This window comes from Typha latifolia, chromosome 4 (genome assembly GCF_019914945.1).
Source record: "Typha latifolia isolate L0001 chromosome 4, TyphaL0001v2, whole genome shotgun sequence".
Taxonomy (NCBI): Eukaryota; Viridiplantae; Streptophyta; class Magnoliopsida; order Poales; family Typhaceae; genus Typha; species Typha latifolia.
This window is the reverse complement of record NC_133089.1, coordinates 6,233,147-6,253,863: the sequence shown is the minus strand read 5'-3', so window position 1 is coordinate 6,253,863 and position 20,717 is coordinate 6,233,147. Positions and strand designations below refer to the sequence as shown.

At 41.2% G+C, this 20,717-nt stretch overlaps 3 protein-coding genes across 3 annotated transcripts; 2 read left to right on the top strand and 1 right to left on the bottom strand.

Moving 5' to 3' along the window:
• Window positions 1-8,451: 8,451 nt before the first annotated feature.
• On the top strand, window positions 8,452-12,153 carry LOC140787672 (formin-like protein 8). Its single transcript, XM_073136730.1, has 4 exons — window positions 8,452-9,725; window positions 9,818-10,020; window positions 10,715-10,956; window positions 11,046-12,153. Exons 1-4 carry the CDS (start codon window positions 8,800-8,802, stop codon window positions 11,826-11,828), a joined length of 2,154 nt encoding a protein of 717 aa, XP_072992831.1. The 5' UTR covers window positions 8,452-8,799; the 3' UTR covers window positions 11,829-12,153.
• A 1,119-nt stretch (window positions 12,154-13,272) lies between these two features.
• Window positions 13,273-17,278, top strand: LOC140787060 (uncharacterized). Its single transcript, XM_073135810.1, has 4 exons — window positions 13,273-14,330; window positions 14,555-14,818; window positions 14,896-14,987; window positions 16,322-17,278. The coding sequence occupies exons 1-4, from the start codon at window positions 13,545-13,547 to the stop codon at window positions 17,082-17,084; spliced, it is 1,905 nt and encodes a 634-aa protein (XP_072991911.1). The 5' UTR covers window positions 13,273-13,544; the 3' UTR covers window positions 17,085-17,278.
• Window positions 17,279-18,658: 1,380 nt separating this feature from the next.
• LOC140787799 (uncharacterized) lies at window positions 18,659-20,347 on the bottom strand. Its single transcript, XM_073136902.1, has 5 exons — window positions 19,727-20,347; window positions 19,386-19,622; window positions 19,228-19,293; window positions 19,046-19,111; window positions 18,659-18,754 (listed from the first exon to the last, which is right to left on the bottom strand). The coding sequence occupies exons 1-5, from the start codon at window positions 20,345-20,347 to the stop codon at window positions 18,659-18,661; spliced, it is 1,086 nt and encodes a 361-aa protein (XP_072993003.1).
• Window positions 20,348-20,717: the final 370 nt, after the last annotated feature.

Genomic DNA, 20,717 nt, shown 5'->3' with positions numbered 1-20,717 from the left:
TGCATACTTGCTCAATCTGTCAACCACTACAAAAATAACAGAATAACCACGTACCAGCGGAAGACCCTCTATGAAATCCATAGAAATGTCTTCCCAAATACGGTCCGGTATAGGTAAAGGCTGAAGTAATCCGGCCAATTTTAATTTGGTTGCCTTAGCCCTTTGACAGACTTCGCAAGCACGGACAAAACTCCCTCAATCCTGGCCATGTGCAACTCTGAGATATCCTCCTATAAGTCCTCAAGACACCCTCATGACTAGTCTATGGAGTGTGGTGGAAGTGCTCCAACAATTTCTGCCTTAATCAATCATTTGCGGGCACTCGAATGCATCCGCGGTCCAGCAGCAAACCGTCTCGATTTTCAAACTCTAGATGGCGCTCCGGATCCTCCATCACCTCCTACAACAATCTCAAAATATCTAGGTCAGATGTACATGCATACCTCAGCTTGTCAAAAAGGGAAAGGTAGGAGACGAATAGGTTGTAAGCTTGGCGGTATCGGGTTGGTGCGATAGTGCATCCGCTACTCTATTTTCCGTTCCCTTCTTGTATTGGATTTCATAATCATATTCTAGCAATTTTGTGACCCATCACTACTGTGCCGGAGTATGTATGATGTCCCATAAAGTATGGAATGCTCCTTTGATCGGTTCGGATAATGAATCGTCTATCAATCAAGTAAGGCCTCCACTTTGTCACCGCATGCAGAATTACCAATATCTCTCTCTCATAAGTTGATAATTGCCGAGATTTTTGTGACAAATTCTTACTAAGAAAGGCTATGGGACGTCCTCCTTGCATAAGTACAATTCCTATGCCAACACCCGACGCATCACATTCCATAATGAACTCCTTGGTGAAGTCTAGTACGGCTAGAACGGGTGTCGTCGTCATTGCTGTTTTTAGTTTTTTAAAGGCTGAAGTGGCTTCATCCGTCCATCTAAAAGAGTCTTTCTTCAATAAAGAAGTGAGAGGAGAAAAGATCTTGTCATATCCGGCAATAAAGCGTCGATAATATCCGGTCAGCCCCAAAAATCCTTTCAATCCGTTGGTAGTAGTAGGAATAGGCCAAACGGTCATACATGCAACCTTTTGAGGATCCGCCGCTACACCATCCACTGAAATGATGTGGCATAAATACTCCACTTGTAGTACTCCCCATAGGCACTTAGACTTTTGATCTTCAGTTGGTTTTGCTTCAACAAATTCAGCACGTCCTCTAAATGCCGCCAATGCTCCAATTCAGTCCAGTTATACACCAAAATATCGTCAAAAAATATCAAGACATACCTTCACAAGAGAGGCCAAAATATATCATTCATGAGGCCTTGAAAGGTAGCTGGAGCATTGGTGAGACCAAAAGGCATCACTCGAAACTTGTAATGCCCGCTCGGAGTCTAAAATGCAGTTTTGTGCACATCCGTCGGGTGAACTCTAATTTGATGATACCCGGCCCTCAAGTCAAGCTTATTAAATATAGTCGCCGCTACAATCTTGTCCAGCAACTCCTTGATAACTAGAATAGAATACTGGTCCTTGACGGTAGTAGCGTTTAGTGCTCGATAATCGACATAAAAACGCTATGTCCCATCTTTTTTTTGCACCCAAAGTACGGGGGATGAATATGAGCTATGACTTGGTTGTATGAGGCTTTGCTCCAACATCTCGGCTACCATTTTTGAGATAACTTCTTTTTGCATATGCAGATACCGATATGGCCTCACGTTCGTCGGTGCAGCCCCGAGTATAATCTCTATGCGATGGTCCGCCGCTCCTATCGGTGGCAACTCCTATGGTAGTACCTGAACTCGTTTGAGGCTCATCTCCTGCTAGTCCTAACTGAAGAAGATAGCTCAAATCCTCCGCACAAGGCAGCCCCATCATAGGCTGCATCGTAGGAATCGGCGAAGACCAAACGCCATCGAACCGCACATCTTTATTTCCTTGTTTAAATTCCATCCACATACTCTAGAAATCAAATGTGACGGGTCCCAAACTCTATAACCACTAAGCACTAAATAATGTCCGCTCCTCGCAACGCCAATGTATACAAGTCCACAATGATGTCGTGTCCTTGCACCCGTATATTGACCCGGTGACACAAGCTCTCAGCCTTAAGCTTCATGCCGTCTTCAATAGCAATGTCAAATCCCGTGGTCAGCTCGGCATCCAAACCCAATCTCCTCACTAACCTCTCATCTAGAAAATTGTGTGTACTCCCCGAATCGATGAAAATGTGCACACAATGCTTTCTAACGAGTCCATCTACTCATAACGTCCTCAGCGCGAAAGTACCCAAATATACATGCATCGATATTTTAGCTTGGATATCTTCCTCCACGCCCTCCTCAACGGTCTCCTCATGGACCTCCTCTAGATACTCTCCATCATCAACAACCTCATCATCCTCCTCAAGATTGCCGATAAGCATCACACTCCGGATCGGTTTAGAACACCGATGACCGGGGGTGAAACGTTCATCACATAGAAAGTAAAGGCCCTTCGCTCTTCGCTCCTCCACCTGGGCAGGTGTGAGAGTTCGAACAGGGGGTTTTGTGTCTCCTCTAATATCAAAAGAAAGTCTCAAAGGTGGTCGTGGTCTAGTACTCGCAGCTGCTATTTTTAAAACCGCAGAATTTTCAGCCGGCATTCTAGGTGCAAACCGTCCATCTCGGTTGCCCCAATTAATTTTCGCTGCCATCTTTAGAGTCTTATGTTTTTGCTTCATCCTCAAGGCCTCCTCAAGAGTAGTGGGACAAATAGCACGAAAATCTTCCTGAATCTTATCCCACAGCCCTAAAATAAATGTGCTCATTAATGTCGGTTCGGGCCAAGGTGGCTCACAACGACTACTAACTCTCTCAAACTCAGCTTAGTACTCCAATACGGTCATCCTTTGAACCATTTTGCTTAATGTGGCAACAAAATCTTCATATGCCGCAGTCTCAAATCTACATGTAATCCTTCTACAAAAATCAGCCCATCTGGTAAATCCACCACCACGAAGAATCGATCTATATGATTGCAATGCCGTTCCTTGGAGGTGAAAGCTTGCCATCTGGACTTTTGCATCTTCCGTTGTACCTTGACAATTAAAATATTATTCAACTTGAAACACCCAATCCGTTGGATCACTGCCTTGGAAATTTGGAAAGTCCAAGGGTGCGGTTCTCCCCCGAATAGCATTATCGAGTTCGCGAAAGATCCTTGGTTCAGGTCTAAACCCTTGTGCATGTTGATCACCCTCTTTAAATCCTCAAGCACGTCCATTACCATCTCCAAAGGGATCAATATCATTCTCAAAGTGTCAATTCTCCTCATCGATGAAGCGCACTAGTGCCGCACTCCTTTTGGGTTCCACCACCGCCAGTCTTGGGTTTTGCAACGGAGGGAGGGAATGATGTGTGGGCATAGGTAAGAGGGAATCATTGGCACTTGCATGACGCACCTGGACCTGTGAGGTATTAGATCGATGAGGTCCCACTGCCGGTCCTTCTTGAAACTACGATCGTCATCGAGGAGATAACGAATCAAATCGGTTCATGATATATTTCTTGAAATCATTGTGATCCTTTTGAATTGAGTCAACTCTATGCATCAATGTATGAAACATGCCCCTAAGTTCATCCATATTGGCACTCATTGATGTTGGTTGACTCGGTCCTACCGTGGTCGCTCCAAAGGAATCAGTCTCACAGTTAGGGTTATCATGGATTGAGTCCTCCCTTGTCGGTGTGCTCTCCATAGATCTTCTTGTTGATGTCATCTTCATTGTTTCAACCATTAATGGAGGTTTGATATTAACTTGGCTCTGATACTAATTGATAAGCTATGTTGATAAGCTTTGATACTAATTGATAAGTTTTTGAACCAAGGATAGGCTACACAACGATTCCTTCAAGATCTGGATGTATTACAAGAATCAGTCTGCGCAACCATGGGAAAATATTCGTCAAATATTTTTCGATAGTTATAAAATTATCATACCAATTGGGTTAGATCCATAATTCATAATCTACAACTTTCTTATTTATGCCCTTCATAGATTCAAACTGTAGTAGGGACGAAAATACGGAATAACGTGGGTGATGGTGATGGTGATGGTGACGGATGGAGTGGATGTTAGGGTTATAGATGGGTATGGAGATGAAGGTGGATAGTGAATGTGATTAAGGGATATAGACGAAGGGAACGAAGTGGTCAAGATCCCAAAGAAGAGGGGGGCTCGACAGTCGAGGGAAATTAGAAGTTAGGAGAAACCTTGCGAACAGTAGAGATGGAAGAATGGTGAAAAGGGAGGAGGGAGAAGTATAGAGAGAAGATAGGATGCAAGAAATCAATAATCTAATATCGTAATGAAGTTGACTGTCATCCACATATATATAGAGGCTAGTCAACAAGTCCTAAAACAATATGAAACCCTAATTCTAGAACATTCGCGTCGATCGCGTTCGAATGCGCCCGATCGCGTTTGAATGTGCCCGATCGCGTTCGAATGTGCCCAATCACGTTCGAACGCACCAAAAAATATTCTCTATATGTGCAAACGCGATGCAGGCGTTCGAACTCGCCCGACCGTGTTCGAACGCACAATATGCGTTCTCTGTATTTGCGAACATGATGCAGGCGTTCGCAAGGGTATTCGAACGCGACCTACAGGAATTTTATTTTAATAAAAATAAACACCTAATGCAATAAGAAAAGTTTCTAACTAAGTGTATCACGGGACTCCACTCCTCCCCCACTCTCCCCCTCGTCTCTATATAAATCTCAACCCCCCTCTTACTCTCTTCTTTTCGCAGTCTCTCGCTCTTCCACATCTTTCTCTTATTTCTCTTTCCGAGCAGCTGAAGACCTCAACATGGACTGTGGATCACTGGAGCGCCGGCGGCCAATCAAAACCCTCCACTTCAATCCTCAGGTCAACCTCCATCTTTCCTTTAAATTAATTTAATTTTCACTTAGTAATTCATAGATAATCCTAACTTTTCTATTGTTAACTTCGTCGGAGAAATTTGTTGGCGTCGACCACTCACCGGTCCAAGAAGTTTCCTTGCATCTGCCCCTTGCTATGGGTACCAAATTTAGGTACCCACGGGGTGCGTGGGAAGTGATGCCATGTCGCCTCCCACCGTCGATTTCCTTAGTCACGGGCGGCCACCATCGGCGATGGTAGCCTTGCTCTTCAACCTCGATCGACTCACCTCTTCGCGTGGAAGAGGTGGGTACTTGGGTGGAGGGCTACGAGCCCCTTATCGCACCTTGATGGGAGCTTCCATGGCCGTCGGCCATGGAGTCCCATGCTCCTTACCGTCAGCCATGGAGTCCCATGCTCCTTACCATCAGCCACTTCAGCTAATAGTCTGGATGCATCTTACCCCCAAACTCGACAAGTCGACCTCATCAACTTTGGGGAGGTGCAACACCTTGGCTTCTAGCGACGGCAATCACCGACGGCGTTTGCATCTCCATCCCTCCTCTATCTTCTTCTCTATAGGAAGACAAAGTTGGGTGGGGGTTAGATCAAACCCCCACCCAGCCTTCGGTTGGGCTACGGGGTGGGTCGCAGCCCATGCTCGTAGCTATCCGTGGAGCCCCACCTAGCCCATCGTTGAGCCCAGTCCACCTCGCTTTTGGAAAGCTACAATGTGGGCTGCAGCCCACACGTGTAACCATTTATGGACTGGGCCTCCGAGCCTAGTCCACCCAACCTTTTGTGGACTACGGGCTGGACCACAGCCCACACCCATAACCAACCCTCTTTTTCTCTTAACTTAGTGAGCCCACTTCCCTATCTTGTGCAGTGCAAGGTTGGGCTTTTCTAGATTTTTCTCAATTATTTTATTAACATAATTTAGGATAATACATAATTAAATTAGCTAGTTGAATTTATTAGTTATTTTAATTATCTATTATTGATGCCTTTGACATTTGCAAATAAGGATAATTCTAATTTAACCATAAATGACTATTTTTTTAATTAATACAAAATAATATATTAATAGGGAAGAATAAATGTAAGACCAAGTCACCTATCTGGACCTAGAAAATTAAACTTAATTTATGCAATAAGGTAGTTAGTTCTATAAATTCATCATTCTTATATTTTATTTTATTTTATAAATTATTAGACCAATTACTATGCGAGGGGGATTTCGATATTTAGGAGGACCCGACTGTTTAGGGGAGTGGGACCGATTCTAGAGATATTTTCAAACGAGTTAGGTGCTATATTAGTCTACGAATAATATTATTATTGTGATGTTAATTACGATACGTCATAACTGATTACTTTACATGCATTATTTATTATTTATCGCATATGAATGATAGACTCTATGCTTAGTTATGATACATATTATCTTGATGATCGTGTTATATATAAGTAATAGAAGCCATGAGCCTAGAACACTACATGCACATATCATTACTAGTCTAGTCTCAACTAGACAGTGCCCCTCTCACCCACTCAACTCGGGGTTAAAGGTGAGTGTATTGTATATTATTATTATATTAGCATTCTACACCTAAGGTCGTTAGTTGGTGGAGCATTTAGGTGATTACGCTGCCTTATTTGGAGACTAGCCTAGGATGATATTAGAAAGATGTTTGAGACGTAGGGTTATAGCTCCAGCGGTACCCGAGAGCGTAAGGTCATGGCGTCTATTAAGCTATGAACTCTTTCCCACTGTATGCAATGATTCTACTTTGTGCGATGATTCAACTACAAGTAATGATTCTGCTCCGTGCAATGATTTACTATAGCAATGATGATGGTCTACGATTGAGGTACTTAATCTGATAGTCACAGATAACCGGTCATATGCAGCATCGCTAGGCATGTACGGGTGATAATACCGCTAGATGACTAGTCTCCCTTGTTATTATGTTTGCTTTGTGAAATATGATAATATGAACTCGGTTGCTATGTGGACTTTTATACATTAAGTTATGATGTTATTATACACGCATGTGTGTTATGAGTAAATAAAAATTTATTGAATACTACATTGTACACTTTTATCTTAATATGTTGATAATTATGGGCATGTATTTTTATTTACCGCGCAATTCATTATTCATAGATTACTATTGGATTATACTTATTGGGTCGTGTGTTTACCGCTAATTTGATGGAAATATTTTAGAGTTAATTATGGAGGACACGGATATCGAGGAGTAACAGATTTATTTTTCCATTGTTTATTCTATTATTCCTAATTGGACTTTAGACCATGCGAGGGTTATTATGTTTTAAATTTGTGTGGACTTGTATTCCTAGAGACTTATTGAGCCCTCTGATAATTATAACTTTAAATTATTTACTTAAATTATTATAGTATTTTTAAACTTATTTTAAATACTTTGTGAGATAATTATATTGACAGATTATGTGAGAGTCAAGTGAATCTCTCTTTTTTGGAGATTGGTGTTTCAAGTACTAAACTAATCTTTGGATTTTCCACTTAAATCATATGCCTTTTTTTTCTTTCAATTTTTTCTTTGAGTAAGACCATGCTGCCATAGTACATTTAGCATTCACCCGTTCGGATTAAAAAAAAATACAAATAATTAACTGTCGGTATATGAACCCACCAGACATGTACAAAGATTATAAAGTTCCAACAACATAGTCTGTCCGACGGATAGAGTCATGAATCTTCCTTAAATTGGCTTTGGTCCACCCTGGACTGATCGATTACTTATCAATTTCCAACATATTTTATCCGTGTGAATTCTATGTGGCTAAGCAAAACTGTGATTTTCGATGCCTATACACGTCTTTGGAGCCTAGTGTGTGCACTAATTGCGGATTTTCATATTTAAAAGTCAAGGTTGTAGCAAGTCATCATAAATTCAAAGTACACACGCGGCGAAATTATATTTCATCCGGGAAACAGGTAATGTGACACGTAGGAAAATTCGTACAGTCTGGACCTGCAGAACATCCGGTGGGAAACAAAAGGAAGAGGCCAGAAGAGAGGAAGACTCGAAAGTTGGTCGGCGTCATCCCGGCCCTACAAGTGGTCAATCAAGGAACAGGGGCACGAAATTCCTATTCCTAGTTAGGAGAAGAAGACATCTCCACCGACTCGATCGATCGACGTTGTCGTCGTACATTTGAACCATGGTCTTTTATTTTTTTTTAGCATTTTTATCAGCGGCCACGTCACCGTCTATGCCTCTTGTTGGCTGCTCTCCGTAGTGCTTAAACAGCCTACATTTCTCTTTCCCTGGTGATGAGTACTAGCTACCAAGAACAATTATAATAGGGGCAAAAGTTCCAAGAATGAAAAGATCGCTGAGGGAATAGAGATGAATGCGATAGCTGATCGTCTGCAAGGTCTAATGCAGCAACTTGCTGCAGTATCTACAGAGAATGAAAAGTTTTTACTACCTTATATCTTAATTGTTAGTTTGATTTGGTGGTATCCCTGAAATATCAAAGATTTATAAAAAGGTTTAGCTGTTTAGGTGGGAGAGAGAGGGTATATAGAATAAACACACACACACACACACACACAATATTTTTCCTTCGGTTTGGTAGACAATTTCTGCGACCTGCTGTGTAGGAGATCTACTCTATATAGAAAAAGCACACCAAAAGTCAGATTCTTCTACCACCAGGTATCGTCGTATGATCGTATCCCACCTTGAAAACCAAACAGAGAAGCTCGAATCCACTAAACCAAATGGCGGCTCTCTCTCCGTTCACTTTGAGCCTTTGAATCCATTTCTCCCTCGTCTCTCTCCTACGAATCTCAATACTACCGCGAATCTTGAAGACGACGCCGGCGATGACTGTCGGCCAACGATCAGATGGCTGTTCTACCCGCAGAGTACTGCACCAACCTCTCTACCCCATCCAGTGGACCCCGCCGCCACCTTCCCTCGTCTTTCCCCAACCACCTCCTCCCGCCGTCGCCGCGGCCGCCGTCACCACGTCACCCAACCATTCCGGCGGCCCCGCCAGGACAGTCGCCATCGCCGCATCTGCGTCGGTCGCCGCGCTGGCGCTGCTGTCCCTGTCCTTCTTCTTCCTCTACCGCAGTAGGACTCGGAGAACACCGGATTCGCGAAAGTTCACTAGCCGGGAAATCGGATCCACGAGCTCCCCTTATCGAATCCTGGACGTGCACCACCGGAGTCCGGATCTCCGACCCCTGCCGCCGCTGACTCTCCCCGCGCCTCTGCCGCCACGCCACGTGGCAGCGTCCTCGGACGAGGAGACGTTCTACACGGCGCTGCGGTCAGTGGAGTCACTACGGTCAGTGGAGTCGGGATACAGCGGCAGCCCGGGAAGCACGATTTCCGAGAAGGATCCAAGAACGCGCTTTCCTTTCGCACCCCCTCCTCCTCCTCCTCCTCCTCCTCCTCCTCCTCCACCCCCGCCTCCGAAGATGGTAAGAATTACAAAAACGCCACTGCCGCCCCGATTGCCTACACAGATGGAGATAATTACCGAAATGCCCTCGCCTCCGTCGCCGCTACCGAGGCGTAAATTGTTGAAGCCGCTTCCATCGGGGAGCACCACGGTCGACTTCCCATCCCTTGCAAGAACCCAAAATGGTAATTCTTCCTCGCAGCCGCCGCCGGTAAAAGTACAAGAAGAGGATTTGGAGATGGACCGAAAGCCCAGGTTGAAGCCGCTGCATTGGGATAAAGTTAGAGCTAGCTCGGATAAGACAACGGTGTGGGACAAGTTGAAATCGGGATCTTTCAAGTAAGATTACGTGTTAATTTTGTCAAATTCTATTCTTCTCTGTTATCGTAACTTTATTTTTTAATCTTTTCTTTTCTTTTTTCTACGTGAAGAGTGAATGAGGACATGATTGAGACCTTATTTGTAAGCAATGCTGCAAGCAGTAGTAATAAGGAGATGAACAAAAGGACAGGTCTTCTTCCACAATTCAAGCAGGAGGAAAGAGTATTAGACCCGAAGAAGGCGCAGAACATAGCGATACTGCTGAGGGCATTGAATGTGACAAGAGAGGAAGTTTCTGAAGCATTATTAGATGGTGAGTGTTCTTATTGTCTATTTCCCTCCAGATAGATTTCCTGGTTCAATTTTCCTACTTATACTAGTTTGGTAAGAAGGTATTTTCACATGGTGTTGACTTTGGGTTTTTGTTTGAATAAGATATTGCTTCATCTACCTGTCTTACAATAGAAAGGAGACAACCAAACTAAAAGTTGTTCGGAGTTTGGAAAAAAAAAAATTTCATTTTTTCAGCCAAAGATGATGATTAAGCTACCAAAAGTACCAACCAACAATTTTGAATGCCAGTTCTTAGAATGGAAATCATTAAAAGAAGCATCTGCAGCGCAAGACGAGATGATAAAAGTTGAATGGTTTGTTTCATGCTTGGCTAATTATATACCTACAGCAGGCATTTTAGTTTACCTACTTAATGCATAGTTAGATTGAAGACAACTTGTTTTCAACGTGATAAAAATATGCCTTTTAGTTGTAGATTCATGTTTCTGACCGGTAGTAGGGAGATTTAACTTAAAATTTGAAATATTTTATTTCAAGTTGTATAGAATAGTCTAACATAGCTCCATTAAAAATAAACAATTTTTAATTTACACAAGAAAGGGATGCACCACTAGACAGCAAAATGGCATCTTCTATGTATTACAATTTCTCATGAAAATTTGTGTAACTAATGCTCAGGATGCATTGAGATCTAACATCTACCTCTACGCCAGGAAACTCTGAATGCTTAGGGGCTGATCTTCTGGAAACTTTAGCTAAGATGGCTCCCACCAAAGAAGAAGAACTAAAACTCAAGAGCTACACTGGTGACAAATCAAAGCTTGGTTCCGCGGAGCGATTTCTAAAAGCTGTGCTTGATGTACCTTTTGCCTTCACAAGAGTTGATGCTATGCTATACAGAGCCAATTTTGAGACAGAAGTCAATTATCTAAAGAAATGTTTTAAGACGCTAGAGGTGGTATTGTATTTGAGTTTCTCCTTTCTTGTGCTACTTATGATTAATCTATAAGTCCACATTTCATTCCAAAATGATTTGATCTCCAGGCAGCTTGTGAAGATCTTAGGAGCAGCAGACTATTTCTCAAGCTTTTGGATGCAGTTCTGAAGACTGGGAACCGTATGAATGTCGGGACCAACCGAGGAGAGGCGAAAGCCTTCAAGCTTGACACTCTCCTGAAGCTTGCAGATGTCAAAGGGACGGATGGGAAGACCACACTGCTCCATTTCGTCGTACAAGAGATCAGTTCAGAAGGTTCGGGTTCCAATCAGACGGAACAAAATGCGCCCAACAATGCACGGGAAGAACAATTCAAGAGGCAAGGCTTGAAGGTTGTTGCAGGATTGAGCAATGAGTTGGGGAATGTGATAAAGGCAGCTGGTATGGACTCACAAGTGCTGAGTGGTTACGTCTCGAAGCTACAAACCGAGCTCGTTAAGATCAAGTCGGTGTTGCAACGCGAGAAATCATGCACTCAAGGTACAAAATTCTTTGCGACAATGAAGATCTTTCTAGAGGAGGCTGAAAGGGAGATCAAGCAAGTAAGAGCAGAAGAGAAGAGCGCGTTCGAACACGTAAAAGAAATAACAGAGTACTTCCATGGGGATGCTGCGAATGTCGAGGCTCACCCCCTGAGAATATTCATGGTGGTGAGGGATTTCTTATCGATACTGGATAATGTATGCAAGGATGTAGGAAAACTGCAGGAGCGGACGTTGGTGGGATCCGGTAGATCATTTTACATCCCTGCAAGTGCTTCTCTGCCAGCCCGGCGTAGGTTTGAACAGCACAGAGAGACTAGTTCAGATGAGGATACCTCATCATCTTAGAAGAAATATTAGAGTTTATTTTTGATTGTATACAAGTATACAACCAACAGGAGGCAAATCTAAACAGCTGCAGAGTGGTGGTATAGTGGGATATTGCAGATGAATCAAGAAGATCAAGAACAAGTTTTTCTTTTTTGTTTAATTTGGATGGTTCATATTTGTACAAAGAATAAGGGCCATGGAGCCATTACCAAGTTTCACCGAAGTCGCTGCATGAGGGAATAGAATTCATGAGCTTCCCATGATGTAATCACTCTTGATTTCAAAGAGGCAACCTTTCATGTTAACCTATTGTTTTCTTGGAATCTCAATTTGAAGTTGTAAAGTTACACTTGATTATTCATTGCTTTGGCTAGAGATACACTAATATTTACAGCAGCATTCCATACATGATTGGGTTACGTAGGCTGTATCTATAGCAATGTTCCGATGACTTTCCAACTAACAAAAGTAGCACCCTTGTCAGGGGTGAAAATAGGTTCGATAATATTTTTATAAATAAAAAATAAAAAACTCGGATACGAGTTAAGCAGATAATTTCGGATACAGATACAAATATAAGATATTAAACAATCTGTGATTTGGTGTCTTGAACTTAGAGTGACCTTTTCTTCTACGACCCATATATCATTGTGATTATTTTCTTAAAGAAGGGCTTCAGCCTAGGTAAACAAAGGGAACTCATAGCCACTTTTCATAATTATTTTCTTATAATTAACTAACTTATGTTAAACCTTAGTGGTATGGTTAGATTAGTTGGCCTTTGGATATAATGTGTTGATCAAGTGAATTTACGATCCATATTCTATATAATTAATTAGCCAGCTTGATTAGCTATGTTAATTTGTGGAGCTGCTTTAAGCAATTGCTCCGTGCAAACAATGAGAAGTGTTCATAATAGAAAATGAAAAAGGAATTAGCAGGACGGTAGCATACGTACACGATCGGAACTGCTGCTTATTATTATACTTAAACTTAATTAATTTACATACTAGAGTTCTATTTCTCGAGCTTTTTTACGATCTAGATGATGAGATCAATCTCATTACTTAGCATTTTGGAATGCTAGTGGTAGATGGATAGATCGATCTTTCTTCGCTCATTTTATACCTTCCTCAAGAATTGATACTAATTATTGTCTCGACGAGCAGCTTCACAAATTTTTTATGCATAGATGTTACTAAAAGATTCATTTCGTATTTGTATCTTGTTAAGATCTTGTTCCTATCCTGTTAAAATCCAATTTTTATCCTGTTTGTAATTATATTAATTTAGTTAGGATATAATTTTGCATTTTGACATCCATCCAATATCTCTATTTGAATCCATAATCGAAGCAAAATAATATAATTCCTGAGAAGGGTTGAGGACAATCCGGGACCGTATCCAACCAGTTTTCGCCCCTGGTCCCTCGTGCTAAGTAAAAGGAATGGAATAGAGCAAGAGAATCTTTGTACCCTTGTTTAAAAATTCCATTGATCTCTTTGCTATTCTTCGTTTCCCCTCCTCTCTAAAACTTGTTAATACAGGCCGTTATAACTACCATTCTTTTCTCATCCCTCGCTTCCCGCCACCGGAACCGGAGACCCTGACCACTTTCCCGCCATCTCCTTCGCAGAAACCATCAAGAAAAGGTCAAAGACATCACCAATTCGATCCCTTTACCTCTCTTCTCGTACCTCCCCCAAAGGCCTCCTCAACCTTTCATCCCCTTCCATGGCATCCCTGCGCCCCGGCGTCCTCCTCAAGCTCCTCCAGTGCACGGAGGCCTCCTCCTCAGCCTCCGATGACGACTCCTTCCCCGACCGCCCCTGCCAGTCACGTGGTCCGGCCCTCCTCCAAGTCACTGGCATCACCCCGGCCCTCGAGGGCCCTGACCTCTTCCCAGGCCGCGGCTTCTACCTCCGCGTCTCTGACGCCTCGCATTCCTCTTACGTCTCCCTGATCCCGGACCATGATGACTTAATCCTCGCTGACCGCCTCCAGACTGGCCAGCTCATCCATGTCCGCCGGCTCGAGCCTGCCGTTCCCGTCCCGATTCTCCGCGAATTCCAGCTCCTCCCCGGCCGGCACCCCTGCATTGGGAACTCCACCGATCTTATCGCCCCCGCGCCTCATGTATCACCCTGTTTGGGCTCGGATATCAAGGAGATTATATCGAGCTCCGCGTTATATCGCCGACCCCCTCCTCTTCCGGGAAGGGAGGCGAATAAGCCAAAGACACCGCGGTCGCGCTCGATACCGACTTCACCGGTGAACGGGAGCATGAAGAAAAGGGAGCTGGAAAGAAGGAATTCAGAGGTTCTGACCGAGCTGAGGAAGATTAGCATCACGTGCGTCGATGAGGATAGTGGTGATGATTCCGATGAGTCCAGGCTCTCTTGGGCTTCCTCGTCATCTTCTTCGTCTCGTATAATGAGAGCAACGACGGTGAGGAAATATTGGGATGCTTCTGAAAGGATCAAGGAGGGAAAGACCCTTTCCTGGAGTCGGAATGCCAGCGTAAGCCTTCTCCTTCCATTGTTTTTATACTATTGCAAAGAATGAAAGGAATGTACGAATTGTTAGCTAACTAATTGAACCAGAAGCTTGATTTCACTTTGTTAAAGCGTATACTTCTCACTTGTATTTTCTTTTAAAATATTCAACTGTGATGTAAAATTCCAATATTAACTTATGAAATGTGTTAACTGAAATATCTGATGTCATTTCTTTCCTATTGATAGGTTTCTCCGAATAGAGTAGCTAAATGTCATACTTCTGTACGCAAAACTGATGCTGCTAATGATCTGTTGGCTAGCAAAAGAGAAACTGAGAGAGCCTTCAAGGTACTCGGTAGTTATTCTAAGCAGAAGCTTTTCGCTTCGGATTCAATGACCAATGAAAGCTCTTGCACAGAAATTCCATTTAGTTCATCGAGCAATATAAAGTGGCCAGAGAATAGCATAGTGTGGGCATCACTTCCATCAAGGTTAGCGAAGCATGGGAAGGTACTGAAACTGTAACTGTTTGTTATGGAAAGAATTTACACTCCTTTAGTGATAAGCTCCAACAATTTGTAATGTAGGAGGCAATGAAGCATAGAGATGCAGCACTGCAAGCCACTCTCGATGCATTACTGGAGGCATCTGCTTCAGAGAAATTGTTCCAATGCTTGAGGTAATTGTATAATTTTCTGCGAATGCTTTATTCTCTGTCACTTTTTCTGAATTGCTTCTTCACATAATAATTCTTTAAAATGTTTGAAAGATATTATTGTGTAAAATACCCAAATGGGTGAAGGAAGAGGAAGCGGAAGCAAGACCTTCACCCCAAATATCTCAAATAGAAATAGAGAAAAGAAACCAATGCAATGCTTGGGAAAAACTCCAAAGAGATGTTAATGGTGATAGAATAGCCCTAAGCAAATTTTAATCACAGATTAAACACTATAATGCAAGCAATCACCAACAATAAAAATAATGGAGACAATAGAGAGAGAGAGAGAAACAAGATTTATGTGGTTCGGCAATGTGCCTATGTCCACGAGCAGCGCAATCTTCTTTACTATATAAATCCCTCACTTACAAAGAGTTTAATAAGTGATTAGAGTTATTAAACTCTAATCACTTATAATCACTTATTGATAAGCGAAATGGTGGCTCAACCCTTATAAATATTCTTCCAACCACACGCCCTAAAAAACATTCTTTAGTATTTATAGTCAGGTTCAGATTTGGAAATTTTTCGCGTCGCGTTCGAACGCTCTCAGGGGCACGTTCGAATGCGCTCAATATCAATACAGTAGAACCAAAGGGGCGTTCGAACGCAAGAGGGGGCCGTTCGAACGCTTGCAAAAAAGTCTGCTTTCGGGTTGGCTCACGTTCGAACGCGGATGGGCCGTTTGAACGCCTGCATTACAGACTGCTCTCTGTCTCGAACCCGCGTTCAAACGCCCGCAGGGCCTGTTCAAACGTGCGGCACAGAAATGCTGATATATGCTAAAAATTTGCTGAAACTGAATTTGAGCCAATTTTTAATAGATATGAAGAAACTCTTAAGCCTAGAATATCTAGTGACACACAAGAAAAGTCATAAAGCTCAGAAATGTGAAATATCACTAAAAAAACTTCAAAAATTAGTGAAAACTAATCCCCAAGTGTCCCAGTTTTTCTGCAAATAATATCTTGTGCTTATGATCCTCATTTCTTTTTTTTTATGACCCTTTCTGTTCATAAAATACTAATTTTGTGCCAATTTTGCTGACTGTAACTGTGATTCACTTAGTTTACATTATGATAATTTTGGCTATCATAATTTATCAGACTGTATGCACAATAATGCTTCACTAAGTATGCAAGAATCCATTTGGCTCTTTATTTTGTGGCTTGGTCCCTAACCCTCAGAAGATTTCGGCTGGTACAATTTAACCCCCTGTTTAACTGAAAAATTGTATGTTGGGTATAAGTTGATGTTCAGTCGTAATTTACATGTCAAATCATGTGCCATTACAGTGTATATTCTGAACTGCAATCTGAAAAGGATGATGAACCAAAAGATTTTATTGAGAGGTTCTTGAAATTTCAGCACGACCTAGATGAAGCAATCTCAATTGCCCAATCCTTGATCAAACTGAAACAATCTAGGACTTGTGGTTGCAATGTAGCTACCTCAGCTTCAGCTAAAGCAGCAGCTAAAGTTACCTTGGAGAGAAAAGAGTGTGCTTTTTCATGGATAAAAGCAGCGTTGGAATCGGAGCTTTCACGATTTCCTAATGAAATAAAGACTACAATACCTACAGATGTATCTGTGACTGATGTGAAACTTCTAGTTCCCATGTCCCTCTGTCACAAGCCAAATTGCGCTTGCATTGATAAACGGAGGAAGAACAGTGATATTTTCACAAAACGAAGCAGCCTAATAGTGGTCTCAAACATGGCAAATGTACTACAGATGGAATGTACTAAATGGTTTCTCAGATACATTGAAACGTTCCTAGATGCTGTTGAGAAAGAAACAGACTATGCTTCATATGAATCCCAGGTTGCTAGCTTGTTGCATCAGTTGAAAAGAGTAGATGATTGGTTAAATGACATTGCCAAGAAGGACAGGTTATGCCCAATTGATAGAAGCAAAGACAGCATGTTGTCAGAGGACGAAGAAAATGAAGCATGTGAAAGAGTAAGGAGGAAGATATACAGTATCCTTCTGAAGCATGTAGAAAGTGCTGCTAATGCTCTTGAAAGCCTGAGTGCAACTGATGAGGAGAAGGAATAGGAATAGTGGAGCAAGCAAGGGAGTTAGAAAGAAGAAGATATTAATTAAGTTTGATCTCAGTAGATATAGTTTGACATCTCAGTCCATATATTCAGATCTTTTAGATTGCCCTGGTATTTTTTGCAACTCGTGTAGCATATATGTTTTTTTTGAGTTATCATAATAAAATCTGCCGTCGGCTCTCAGTCTCAAAATGTTTTAAATATATCTGCATAAGAAATCTGAAATCTGGTTATGCTTGGATTGAAAGGTGTTAAATGGCTGTCTAGTTAATCTGTTAGATGCTAACACAACTTTTAGATGAGACAATCAAATTTTAACTGTGTTTAGTTGTTGGGGAGTTTTTGCAAGACAACTTGGAAAATGGATTTCTTCATAAAACTGATGGTTAGCCAGATTACGATTTAATCAAAGGAATGAGTTTGTCATCAAGCTCCTTCCAATCATAGACAAGTTGCTTGATCAAACTGGTAGAATTACACACACACATATATATATATATATATGAATTTAATGTCCCTTAAGGTGTGTGATAATCGAAGATAGACTTGGAACGTTTTTTCTTTCTAATCCAACCTATGTGTCAGGTGCTTATACTTGGGAGCATCATTTGTCACATAATGACAATAATCAGATTATAATATTCTGATCATCTGAATTGAACAAGCTTACAGATCAAGAAACTTGGGTAGTTAAGAACATACACGTTAAAAAGGAAAAGTGAAAAAAAGGAGAGAATGAATGTTGAATATAAGGGTTCAGTTCATGTTTCAGCATAAATTTCTGTAGAATTGAAGATACTTATTATAAGAGCAGGAACAAATAAGGGTTACATAAATAGTCAAGAACAGGAATACTATTTAAATCAAGAACATGGCTGGAGATTTGCATGTCGTAGTAATGGCTATAGCTGGACTTTACCTGGTTATGATCCTTGGGCTCCCTACTGTCTCAGCAGTATCGCTATGTAACCTAATTTCACTTCAAACTCCAAAACCTCTTTTTATTTAAAGAACAGAAATGAAGGTAGATACATATCACAGAAACTACTTTGTTGTCCCTAAAAGATACTCATCTTGACCATAATTTGCACGATCTTCTGCTTAGTCATTATTTGAGCGAACTTGTTGCTCTGATAGAACTTCAGGTTCTAAGGTCAAGCTATTTGGTCCTTTCAGATAGAGAGAACTTATTAAATAATGAATTGATGATCAAACTAGGAGTGCTGCTCTGAATGAAACTTATAACAATTAAAAGAATTACAAAATATGCTTTAAGAAGCAGATCTAGGAACTATATAAAAAATTTATATTTTTTCTCTGCAAATTTGCCACCTCATTTACAACCTTTAGGCCTGGGCCCAGTAAGCATGAAAGTCATTTCTCCCAGAGACATAAAGAAGACTCCATACAATATTATCTTCCTGATTTCATCCTCAGATGACTTATTAGAAGTAGTAACTATATTAAATGTATTAATTAAAAAATTGAAACAGACCAAAGACTATGAACAGCACAAATGTGACATCTTTCGACTTTGTTCTGACTAGCCATCAACTCGATTTCATTTGGATTTCATTGTTGTGGCGGAGAGATATTTAGATCAAGGCTGATGTTAATCCCATTATAAGCAATGGGAGCATACATCCACATATCATCCGAGCTCAAAAGCTGCACACATGATTATTACAATGGCAAAGTTATTATACAGGAAATATCTCAACTGAATCATAAAAAGAGTACTCTAGCTTAAAACTAAATGTGTGATGGTTCATTGCCTAACAAGTCAATGCAAATAATCATCTTTGGATTTATGAGCTATTGGCAGGTACTAAATCTCTATTTCTCTTCTTGTTTAACAATTCTATTACTTCTCATTCTTTACTATTAGATTAAATGGTTATTGACTTATTGTTTTCAAGAATCTAAAATAAAACCTATCAGATAACCTAAATGGCCCACCTTGATTTGGAGCTGCAGGAATTTTACATACTGGACTGCTTCTTCAAGCATTGTGCTAATGTCAACCTGTCAGATAATATTCTACTGTTAATTACAAGTTACTTTTGTCAAGAGAACAATGTAAAATCCAACTATAATAAAGAAGTGACAAACAGGAGATCTTTTTTCATGTTGAAACTTACTTTAGTTCCATTAGGAACCAAGTTCTGTAGTATTCTCAATCTCTCATTGATCCTTTCTCTCCTCTTCTGTTGAAAACAACGAAAGCAGAAATAGAGTCAGGACTCTGAAATACTTAGATAGTAATTCCTAACAGTTTATGTAATTACTTTAGTTTTACCCTTGCATAGAGGCTTTGAGGATCAGTTGCTGACCCTCGACCAGCTCTTGTTTTCCCATTTGAATTCAGAGATATAGAACTTTTTAAACTAGAGCTTGCATTTGTTCCCCCGTTCTGCTCCTGAGATGCACTTGAATCATCCTCTGAGCTGTAGCAACTGGAGCTCTGACCATTAAAGTCAGCATTGCTATTCTCTTGATCCTTCTTAGACTCTGAATTCTTAGCCCTCCTTGATGTCTGACATTATCTACCTCAGTCAGGATGCTAAAAGAACTACACTTATAGAAATATTGCGGAAAACTTGAAGCATGATATGTAGATAAAGGAACTTGAATACTTACTTGCGCTGAAGCCTTGGCCTTCTTTTTTGAAACCATAGTGGAAGCATCATGCTTGCCATGAATCATGACATCCTCATCATCACCCATATCAGACTTTCTTTTGGTGGCTGGTGAGGTCTGATCAGAAAAAATAGCAGTCCTCGGTTGCTTCGCGAATTCATAACTGCTAGCTTCCTCATTTAGTGCAGCAGGACTGCCATATTCACGAGTGAGGCTTATAGGAAGATATGAGGTGTTATTTTCATCTCCCGGAATGAAAAAATCCATCTGTGTAGAGCTTTTTGCAATCAATGGAGCTAAATTGTGTTCACCCGAGTAGTAGGCTTCATAATTTGGTGCAGAAAGAAGGAAACTACTAGTACTATTACCAACACTAGATCTAGAGTTGGCTTGAGGCCAATAGTATGAGTTGTAGCTCATATCAGTAGAAGAAAAATTGGGATCATCGTCATGGTTAGGCCAAAACATGGATGTCATTCCTGTGATTGGTTCTTCTTCTTGCTCATCTGCGAAGAATTGATTCCCGAGCAGCTGTGCCATCATCATCTCAGAATCCTCGCCAAGCGCTGCTGCATCAAAAGAGCTCCAACTTGCCTCCGGAACAACTCCTTCATGCTCCATTCTTCTCAAAGAATTTGGATAGGGAAGAGAGGAAGGACTAATGATAGAGGTAGTGATACAATGATTTGCTGATCATCACAAAGCCCTGGACCATTTATACAGTTGCTTCTGAAGGACTTTTTCACATATAAATTTGACCAATCCCCAGCAATAATTATCCGCGAATTGTTAATTCTCGATCGATGCAGATACATTTTTCAAGTTGACAGTGGGGTCGATACAACTCAGAGAAGGCATGAATTGAAGTGTCAATGGAATTATAAAAAAAGAAGAAGAAGAAGAAGAAACTGGTAATACTCGCGCAAATATGACCAAGATAATTTATCTCAGATTTTGCCCATGAGGCAATCATAAGGGCCAAACCATTAAG

Coding starts and splice junctions, on each gene's coding strand:
- LOC140787060 (XM_073135810.1), top strand. CDS start 13,545: ATGGCATCCCTGCGCCCCGGCGTCCTCCTCAAGCTCCTCCAGTGCACG. Junction 14,331..14,554: donor CCTGGAGTCGGAATGCCAGC/GTAAGCCTTCTC, acceptor TCCTATTGATAG/GTTTCTCCGAATAGAGTAGC. Junction 14,819..14,895: donor GGTTAGCGAAGCATGGGAAG/GTACTGAAACTG, acceptor TTTGTAATGTAG/GAGGCAATGAAGCATAGAGA.
- LOC140787799 (XM_073136902.1), bottom strand. CDS start 20,347: ATGGAGCATGAAGGAGTTGTTCCGGAGGCAAGTTGGAGCTCTTTTGAT. Junction 19,623..19,726: donor AGGCCAAGGCTTCAGCGCAA/GTAAGTATTCAA, acceptor AGATAATGTCAG/ACATCAAGGAGGGCTAAGAA. Junction 19,294..19,385: donor CTCAAAGCCTCTATGCAAGG/GTAAAACTAAAG, acceptor TGTTTTCAACAG/AAGAGGAGAGAAAGGATCAA.
- LOC140787672 (XM_073136730.1), top strand. CDS start 8,800: ATGACTGTCGGCCAACGATCAGATGGCTGTTCTACCCGCAGAGTACTG. Junction 9,726..9,817: donor TTGAAATCGGGATCTTTCAA/GTAAGATTACGT, acceptor TTCTACGTGAAG/AGTGAATGAGGACATGATTG. Junction 10,957..11,045: donor AATGTTTTAAGACGCTAGAG/GTGGTATTGTAT, acceptor TTTGATCTCCAG/GCAGCTTGTGAAGATCTTAG.